At 47.6% G+C, this 10508-nt stretch overlaps 1 protein-coding gene across 1 annotated transcript; it reads left to right on the top strand.

The window, feature by feature from the left end:
* The first annotated feature begins 8359 nt into the window (after positions 1–8359).
* Positions 8360–9659, top strand: PNMA8C (PNMA family member 8C). Its single transcript, XM_060131861.1, is given in 2 exon segments — positions 8360–9276; positions 9278–9659. Coding segments are annotated over 2 exon segments (630 nt in total). The 5' UTR covers positions 8360–8847; the 3' UTR covers positions 9479–9659.
* Positions 9660–10508: the final 849 nt, after the last annotated feature.

Below are 10508 nucleotides of genomic sequence, written 5' to 3'. Positions count from 1 at the left end.
ATTACCACAAACTCAGTGACTTAAAACAATACACATTTATGGTCTTAAATTCTGGAGATTAGAAATCTAAACAGGTCAGCAGGGCTGTCTTCCTTCTAGAGGCTCGAGGGACGAATCCCTTTCCCTGCCTTTTCCATTGTATAGAGGCTGCCTGCATTCCCTGGCTCACGGCCCTTCCGTGCCTCTCTCGGAACTCTGCTTCCCTCCTTCTCTGACTCTGACCCTCCTGCTTCCCTCTTTCCTATATAAGGATCTTTCTGATTCCATTGGGCCCCCCCTGGATGATCTAGGTTACTGTCCCCATCTCAGGGTCCTTAACCTGATCACATCTGTGAAGTCCCTTTTGCCGCAGCGGGGCAACACGTTCCCAGGGTCAGCACAGCAACTGTCCTTGGGGGACATTATTCACCCCATCACAGTTCCTGCAGTTACGTTCAGAAAATAATCCACAGCGCTGAGATCCAAACTCGCATCTGGCTGGCTGCAGAGCCCCCGATCTATCCTACTCGCCATGACTGCGGGAGGAGACCCGTCACAGCCCCCACCTTTCTCTGGGGTACAAAGAGAAGCTTCCCGAGCCGCTCGGAGGCCCGCCAAGCTCTGCGCGCCGCGTTCCCTCCGTCCCCCCAGCTCCCCACCCCCTGCCACTGGGTTTCTGCTCCTGGAATGCAACTTGTTTCCTTTGGACTTTGGCCTGTGAACAACCTTCCAGGCCCTTCCCTCCCCCTCAGCCCGGGGATGTGCTCAGGCGTGTTGGAAGGACCGAGGGGCCAGCCGGCGCCAGATTCTGGGCCCGTAGCACAGGGAGGGTTTGCAGCTGGGCTGGGGAAGGGGCCCCACTTTTAGTGCAAAAACCATGCCCTGCCATGATGCAGGGAAGACTCAAACATCCAGCCTCCCAGATTTCACAGAAAACCCAGAACCACAAACCTCAAATGCATAACCCTCCTGTTTGTCTAGTAAGTTTTCCTCACCAAGCCTGTGGCTGGCGATTCTCCTCTCTCCTCAAACCTCCAAGTGCCCCCACCCATCCTGAATCCCCAACTGCTGATCGCGCATCTTCCTTTATTAAGAACAGAGGCGAGACAGGCAGAGGTATTATGGGATAGAATTTGAGTCTGGATTCTGCAGCTCAACTGCCCAACTTCAGAAAGACTTGCCTCTTACCAGCTGTGTGACCTTGGGGAAGGCCATTCCCCTCTGTGGGCCTCAGTGTTCTCATCTGTAAGATGGGGATGAAATCGTAACAGTACCTACCTCTGAGGATTTTTATGCAAATCCAACGAGTTATATTTGCAAAGTGCTTAGAACAGGGTCTGGTATGTAAGCACTATATAAGTTTTTGTTAAAAAAGAAAATAAAATTAAAATTTGCTTCCTTAGCTTCCCATGGTGAAACCCACCTTTGCCAACATACGCTTGCTTTTCTCTTCCATCCTTGGAGGAAATGGCCATGCTCCCACCAAAAGCCAGTCCCTTCTCTGCACTGGGGTCCCACCTTCCTTACTGGGGGAAGGCTCCATCTCTCTCTAACCTGTTTCACAGTCTCTCTTGCATCATTTATTGGTTTTTAGAAGCCCTCTTTGACCCCATCTCCAGCTACCACCCCATTCCCCCCCTTTCCTCTTTATAGCAAAACACCTTGAAAGAACTGCTACCCTTGGGTTTCGAAAGACACACCTTCCGGTCACTGTTCCAACCCCCTGTGCTTTGATTTCTGTTCCCACCTCTCAAAAAGTACAGGGGCCTACGTTTTGTAAAGCCAGCAAAACAGCCACTTCTCTGCCCTCATCTGACTGCTACCCCTTCCCTGAAACCCTCTCTTCTCTGTGCTGTTACATTCTTCTTTTGAAATAATTACAAACTTACAGCTGAGTTGCAAACTAGGACCAAGAACTCCTGCATCCCTGTAACATTCTGGCAGGTATGTGTCATCATTCCATCTCTCTCTGTTTCTCCCCAGCCGTCCCCCTTTCTCCCTCTGTTATGAGCTGTGTCCCTCCCCCCAAAATGATATGTTGAAGTCTTAACCCCCAGTAGCTCAGAATGTGACCTTATTTGCAAAGAGGGTGGCTGCAGACGTAATCAATAAAGATGAGGTCCTACTAGAGTAGAATGGGCTCCGAATCCCATGTGACTGGTGTCCAGTAAGAAGACAGCCACAGGGCTTCCCTGATGGCGCAGTGGTTGAGAGTCCGCCTGCCGATGTAGGGGACACAGGTTCGTGCCCCGGTCCGGGAAGATCCCACATGCCGCGGAGCGGCTGGGCCCGTGAGCCATGGCCGCTGAGCCTGCGCGTCCGGAGCCTGTGCTCCGCAACGGGAGAGGCCACAACAGTGAGAGGTCTGCGTACCTCAAAAAAAAAAAAAAAAAAAAGTGGCATCTGCCAGGCTGCTCTGGCATGAATCACTACCTTTCCCTTTGTAACTCCTCTCTTTGCTTTAAACACACACACACACACACACACACACACACACACACACACCTCCCTTCATTTTGTAAGCAATACCTCTTGAGGATTTCAGTTTCCTAGAAAGGGAATCTTGATACCTGCACAGGGAAAACGCCCTCCTGCTTTTCTTTCACATGTGCAATTGTCCCGTTATATGGAAGCATCATGATTTGCTAAACAGCCCTCTATAAGCGGATTCTTGGGCCAATTCCAATATTTTGCTATTCTTCTTTGCTCTTCAAGCACACACTCTTGGGGTTCTTCTGCCCCCTCCCCTCCTGCGCAATCCCTCTTCTTGACTTCTCTTCTGCCTGACATTGATCCACCCCAGGGCCATTTTCTCTCCTTTCTCCACACCCTCTCTCTAGATGATCTCATCCTGCCCCTCAGCTTAAAATACCTCCATGTGCCAATGACTTCTATATTTATATCTCCACCCCATCTCTCCCCCGAGCTCCAGGCTCGCATGTCTAACTCCGTTTGGATGTCTGATAGGCATATCACATTTAAGACCTCCCCAAAAGGAATTCCTGATCTCCCAGCTCATTTCTCCCTAAAGTTTCCCCATCATGGTGAATAGACCCACCATCGTTCTAAACATCTGAGCCAAAAATAGAGTCATTAAGACTTTTTCATTGAGGTGCAATTCATGTAACATAAAATCAACCATTTTAAAGTGTACAAGTGGCATTTGTACCTTCACAATGTTGTGCGACCATCACCTCTATCTAGTCCAAGAATTTTCATCACCCCCAAAGGAAATCCAATACTCATTAAGCAGTCACCCCCATTCCCCCCTCCCTCAATACCTGGCAACCACTAATCAATTTTATATCCCTACGGCTTTACCTGTTTGGTAAAGCCTCTCTCCTGCTTTATTTTTTCCCCAAACCACTCATTATCACCCTGTGACCTATTCTATATCTTTCTTATTTATTTTGTCTCTGCTCTGTCTGCCCAACAGAGTGCCAGCTCTCAAACGGCAGGAATTTTGTCTGTCTTGTTCACTGCTCTATCCCCACTGCCTAGACTCCAACTCATACGTGGTGCAGATGATATACTAATTTCCTTTATTTGTAAAGCTTTCCTACTCCTCAGCAAAAAAAAAAAAAAAAAAGAACCTCAAATTTTTTTTTAAAAGAGTAAAGATAGGGCTTCCCTGGTGGCACAGTGGTTGAGAGTCCGCCTGCCGATGCAGGGGACACGGGTTCGTGCCCCGGTCCGGGAGGATCCCACGTGCCGTGGAGCGGCTGGACCTGTGAGCCGTGGCCGCTGAGCCTGCTTGTCCGGAGCCTGTGCTCCGCAACGGGAGAGGGCACAACAGTGAGAGGCCCGCATACCGCAAAAAAAAAAAAAAAAAAAAAGAGTAAAGATATGAACAGAAAATTTAGAGAAAAAATTAAATTAAAAATTAAAAAATTAACTAGCTGTATGGCCCTAGGTAAGTGATTTACCCTCTCTGATCCTTTCCCTGACTATAAAATACAGGAGCGGCTCAATAAATACTCGTTGAAAAAAAATAAAATAAAAAAATAAAAATAAATAAATAAATAAATAAATACTCGTTGAATAAATGAGCAACTAAATCAGTAAAACAATATATAACTCATAAACTGTGGTAAAAGTTAAATGACTTACTGAAAAAGAATATATATATATAGAAAAAGAATACATATATGTATATGTATATAATTGAATCACTTTGCTGTACACCTAATAAATACAACATTGTAAATCAACTATACTTCAATTTTTAAAAAATGGTTTAAAGAAGTTAAATGACTTAGTACAGATTCAGGGCTTAGAATGTTGTCTGGCACACCGCATGCCCTATGTAAGTGATAGTGATGACTCCTTTTAAAAATAGTATTATTGCTGTGGTTATTATACGCAACCTTCAAGATCCCTTCCAGTGTCACCTCCTCCAGGAAGCCTTACTGGATGAGACCAGACAGGATCAGTTGCTCATGGTCCCCAAAGCACTTTATGTAGTTTTCTCTTTAAACTTCAGCAAGACACGTCCCAATTAGTATACTCTGTATTCTCTGCCCCGCACCAAAGATCAGAACACATTTTCGTGATAATTATAGGGCTTTTCTCCCTGTAAACAGGCTGGCCTGGCCTGTCATAACCACTGGACTCTAAGCTCCTAAAAGTAGAGCTTATTTCACTCACTCAGTATGCCTAACACGTCGCCCAGAGCCTGGAACAAGGAAACTTCTCAAGCAATCTTGGTGGATCCAATAAATGCACCATTCTGTCGCCTGCCTCTCAATATGTAACGTGCATAAAACCAGGGATATGCAATAGTACCCCAAGGATTCATAAATCCATGGCAAATTTTTTTTGCAAGGAGCTTGTTAGAAACATCGCTATTACAAGTCTTCTTTCCCTAGTTTTACTGAAAAATTGACATACATTACTGTATAAGTTTAAGGTATATGGCATCATGGCTTGATTTACCTATATTGTGAAATGATTACCAAGTTCAGCCAATATCCACCTTCTCATAGAGATACAATAAAAAGAAAAGACAGAAGGAAGGGAAGAAGGAAACATTTGTTTCTCCTTGTGTTGAGAACTCTTAGTACTTTTTTTTTTCTTTTTTACACCCTTATAGTTATTTATCAGGTGAACAATACGTTTAAAAATCGTCATTGCAAAAAAAAAAATCGTCGTTGCCAAGAACTCTTGGTATTCTTTATTTTTTAAAATTAATTAATTAATTAAGGCTGCGTTGGGTTTTCATCGCTGGGTGCGGGCTTTCTCTAGTTGAGGTGAGCTGGGGCTACTCTTTGTTGCGGTGCCCGGGCTTCTCATTGCCGAGACTTCTCTTGTTGCGGAGCACAGGCTCTAGGCGCGTGGGCTTCAATAACTGTGGCACGTGGACTCAGTAGTTGTGGCTTGCGGGCTCTAGAGCACAGGCTCAGTCGTTGTGACGCGCGGGCTTACTTGTTCTGCGGCATGCAGGATCTTCCCGGACCAGGGCTCGAACCCGTGTCCCCTGCATTGGCAGGCAGATTTTTATCCACTGCGCCACCAGGGAAGTCCCTCCTGGTATTCTTTTTTTTTTTTTTTTTTTTTTGCGGTACGCGGGCCTCTCACTGTTGTGGCCTCTCCCGTCGCGGAGCACAGGCTCCGGACGCGCAGGCTCAGCGGCCATGGCTCACGGGCCCAGCCGCTCCGCGGCACGTGGGATCCTCCCGGACCGGGGCACAAACCCGTGTCCCCTGAGTCGGCAGGCGGACTCCCAACCACTGCGCCACCAGGGAAGCCGTCTCTTGGTATTCTTTTAACAACTTTCCCATATCTTGTGCAGCAGTGTTAACTAAATTCCTCATGTTGTACATTACATCCCTATTATTTTTTTATTACTCAAAGTTTGTACCTTTTGACCACCTTCACCCATTTTTTTCCACGCTTGACCCCCTGTCTCTGGCCACCACCAATCTGTTTGCTTTAGGTATGAGTTTGGGTTTGTGGGTTGTTTTTTTTTAAAGATTCCACATATATTTGAGATGATATAGTATTTGTCTTTCTGTATCTGACTTATTTCACTTAGCATTATATCCTCAAGGTCCATCCACGTTGTCATAAATAGCAGGGTTTCCTTCTTTTTAGTGGCTGAACGGTATTCGTGTGTGTGTGTGTGTGTGTGTGTGTGTGTGTGACATTTTCTTTATCCATTCATTCATTGATGGGCACTTAGGTTGTTTCCATATCTTGGCTATTATAAATAATGCTGCTGTGAACATGGGTGTGCAGATATCTTTTAGTGTTTTCCTTTCCTTCGTATAAATACCCAGAAGTGGAAATGTTGGATCATATGGTTGATCTGTTTTTCATTTTCTGAGGAACCTCCATACTGTTTTTCATAGCAGCTGCACCAAGTAACATTCCCCAAGGCAAATATTTATGACCTTCCCACCATAATAGCTATTCCGTCACTTCTGTTATCTAAATCTCATGCAAATTTCCTTTTAGACAACTCTGACCCAGAGCCACCAGGGGAAAGGTGTTCTAGGATACAGAGGCCCCACTTAGCTAAGTTGGACAGAACTAAATTGCCACACAGCCCAGAGGGGGACGGCAACCTACCCAAGGTCACACAGCAACTGTATGATGGAACAGGAACCAAGCCAGGTGACACAATAGGGCACTTTCTTCTCAGGGAACAGCATAGTGTTATATGAGGTTAAATGTTTAGGCCCAGGCGTCAGGGTGCCCGAGGAAGGAAGTCTAGCTTTGTCATTCATTAGCTATGTGGCCTTAGGTAACTGAATTAACCTCTCTGATCCCCAGTTTTCTTGCCTATAAAATTGGGGACATTAATAATACCCCTTCATAAGGTTGCTGTAAAATGAAATGCGTGTGCAGAGTTTAGCATGGTGCCGGGCACATTATGAGAGCTTGTGGCAGGCATGACTGCATACACTGTTATTTCCAATTCCCCTGCACTTCTACGTGCATGGGTGACTGTACTTCCCCACCTCCCGGAAGTTAGGTGTGGTCATGTGACTTGCTTTGGCCAATGAAATATGAGCAAAAGTCACAGGTAGCTTCCTGGTGGAAGTATTCAAATGCTGGTGCATGAGTCCCTCTGCTCTCTATTCGCTTGCTGTGGTAGTCATGGGAGCACACGATGACTTGGAAATAAAAAAGCAGCCTGCATCACTGAACCACAGCATGAAGGGGGTTGCCCGGAGAGGTCTCTGTGATTCTCTCGGCTCTGCCTTCCTCTGGAAGTAGAATTCATCCTCAAGATGGCTTCTCTTGTGGTTCCCAGATGGCTTCCTGCAGCTCCCATATTTATTCTTTCCCATCTAGGGGGAAAGAGAGGATATTCTTCCTCATAACTAGTCACAAAACTCCTGAGCGTCTTTCTGATTGGACTAAGTCCATGTGTCCAGACCTTAACCAATCTCCATGACCAGGGAGATAGAATGCACTGATTGGCTTGGGCCTGGGTTACCTGGGTGACCACTTCTGAACCAATCACTGTGGCAAGGGGGTGGGATTATGCTGATTAGTTCAAACCCTTCAGTGCCCGTCCCTGGAGCTGGGAGTTTGGAGGGTGTCAGTCTAATTCAAACTTATGGCTTTTATTACTGGGATGGTAAGAGGAGAAATGACCATTGTGAAGGTGAACACGTGTGCAGGACATTTCTTTTTCCTTTTAAAAAATATATTTGAAACAGTCACAAACTTATAGGAAAGTTGCATGTATGGTACAAAGAACTTCCCCCCCACCAACGGTTTTGAGAGTAAATTGCAAATCTGGTACCCTATCATCCCTGAATATTGTAGTGGGTGTGTCCTACAAACAAGGACATTCCACGGTAAAGATACTTTTGTTCCCTTTGATTCATACATTTTATATGAGACAACATAATAGACCACATTCCTCCACCAAACTTTCCATCTACCCGTTTACTTATATCCACATAGATTCATGGATTCTTGTTTTATTTAAGGGGTTATGATCTGTTGCGCTCATTTTTAATGTTGATGCGCAAAATGTCCCAGATTTGGCCAGTGGGAGCCCTTCAAGCTGGCTCTATGCCCTTCCACATGTTCTCATCATTCTTTGAGTATTTCCTGACTTTCTGACCCCAAAAATGTTCCAGGCGCTTCTTGTATCTTCCCTGTCCCCCGACCCCTAGAATCAGCCATCTTCTCAAGGGAGAAGAGAGGGTACTTCTGAAGGCGGGTGGCTGACCCCTCACCCCTGAATGACTCCCCTCAGACTCAGATTTCAATGCAGCGGGCCGGGCCATTGGCAGAGGCAATGCTCTAGGAGTTGCCATGGAGACCGCTGAGCTGCAGAGCGGAAGGAGGCGGTGATGTCATTGTGGGAGCAAGTGCATCGGCCACATCCTTGTCTCAGCCAGGCCACAGGGCAGTGAGGGTAGCCTCTGGGCCAGCGGCAAGGAACGAGCCGCCCTGCCCGCCAGGCACCCTCGCAGGACACCCCGGTGACAGCAGCCCCAGGGCGATCAGCCGTCCCAGATCTGCTGAGACTGACAGGACCTGCGAGACCTTTGAGGACCACCGCCAGAAAGAGGGACCAGCATCTTCATACTCTCTCCGGTGCGGCCTTGCCTAGGACTCAGGATCCACGAGCTAGCCGGCAGACACCCACCCCTGCTTCACACTCTGTAAGTCCCTAGGAATTCCCAAGAGCCCCCTGGGAGGGAGGTTACAGAAGGCTGGACACTGTGCAGCCCTGTGGGCAGGGCCTGGGGCATCTTTGGCCGAGGTGGACAAACTAGGCCCCGTGAGGCCTCTCTCTTTGCCTTGGGAAGGGGTCGTGGCGTCCTGGATAACGTTTTGGATTCTCGAGGCAGCTCAGGTGTGCGACATCGGGCATACTGCTGCCTCGGAGAGCTGGGCAAGATGTTTTTCGGCGTCAAGGACATTGCATTGTTGGAGCATGGGTGCAAGGCTTTTGAGGTGGACAGTTACAAGTCTCTGATGATCCTGGGTATCCCGGAAAACTGCAACCGTGAGGAATTCGAAGAGATCATACAGGCCTCCCTAAAACCTCTGGGTAAGTTCAAAGTGGCTGGGAAGGCCTTTGTGGAAGAAGAGAGATCCAAGGCCGTCATCATTAGGCTGGCAGAGGACATCAGTTATGCCGTGATCCCCAGGGAGATCAAGGGCAAGGGCGGCATGTGGAGAGTGGTCTACATGCCCCAGAAGCAGGATATTGAATTCCTGACCAAGCTGAACCTCTTCCTGCAGAGCCAGGGCAGGACGGCGGAAGATGTGGCCTGGGGCCTAAGGCAGGAACTGTGCCCTAAGGCAGGAACTGTGCCCGACAGTGACGGGCCCCAGAGAACTTCCTGCCAGAAACTGCTATGAGCCTGGGCCAGGGGAGAAACCGGGGCCTGGGGCCACTGCTGCAGGGGACGGGGTGCCACCTCTGGATTCCACGAAGGAGAGCAAGGCGGGAGATGGCAAGAAAGGCAAGCGGAAGCACAAGAAAAACCGTCGACGACACCATGCATCTGACAGGAAGCTGTGAGGTGACCTGGGGTGGGCGTCAGCTGAGTGGGTGTGCGTGGCGACTTGGAAAGGTGGGTGCCCTCTGAGTAAGTTCGGGGGATGAGAGTGAATGTGGATAATGCGAGTGAGGATGAGTTACCCAGTCAAGGGAGTGGGTAACTTTTCAGTAAGAATGGGTAACATCTGACTAGTGTGAGCGAAGGTGGGTATTTTTGGTTTTTTTTTTTTTTGCGGTACGCGGGCCTCTCACTGTTGTGGCCTCTCCCGTTGCAGAGCACAGGCTCCGGACGCGCAGGCTCAGCGGCCGTGGCTCACGGGCCCCGCGGCATGTGGGATCTTCCCGGACCGGGTCACGAACCCGTGTCCCCTGCATCGGCAGGCGGACTCTCAACCGCCGCGCCACCAGGGAAGCCCTGCATTGTTTTTAAAAGGGGTGTTATCAGATCTCATGGCCAAGAGAACACAAAACACACAGCTTTCTTCTATCTCACTGGCTTCCAGTGGCTGATGGGAAAAGTGAAACAATTTATCTGGAATAAAAACAATAACAGCTATCCTGTGTCCCAGGCACTGTGCAAAGTCCTTCATATTCACTAATTCATTGTATCTTCCCATCCCTTGGGGAATGGGACTATAGGTCCACAACCCTTGATTCAAAACCCTCGGGCCAGGTGTGGTTCGGAATTCAGAGTATTGGGTTTTAGAAAAGTGATACAGAGACTATATCTTATATTGTGTAATTCACCCCCAGGGGGATTTGGGCAGCTCCCATAATCATATCCATTAGTATTCTAATAGTAGAGAAGTACTGACATTAAGTGAAATAAATTAAAACTGTAAATAGCCTCATGTCAGTCTAGATTCTGCTTCCAATTGTTTTCATTTTTTGGATACATTTTTTGGTGCAAAGCTTTCAGAGCTTTCTGGATTTTAGAAGAGGAGCTAAGTGATTATGAACTGTCATTTTATCGTGACCATCTTCTCATTCTATGGCTGAAGAAAGCGATGCTCAGAAAGGTTAAGTGACTTGCCTAAGGCCACACAGGAAA

Source organism: Lagenorhynchus albirostris, chromosome 19 (genome assembly GCF_949774975.1).
Source record: "Lagenorhynchus albirostris chromosome 19, mLagAlb1.1, whole genome shotgun sequence".
NCBI lineage: Eukaryota > Metazoa > Chordata > Mammalia > Artiodactyla > Delphinidae > Lagenorhynchus > Lagenorhynchus albirostris.
The sequence above is the reverse complement of the archived record's forward strand: the minus strand, read 5'-3'. Positions and strand labels throughout refer to the sequence as shown.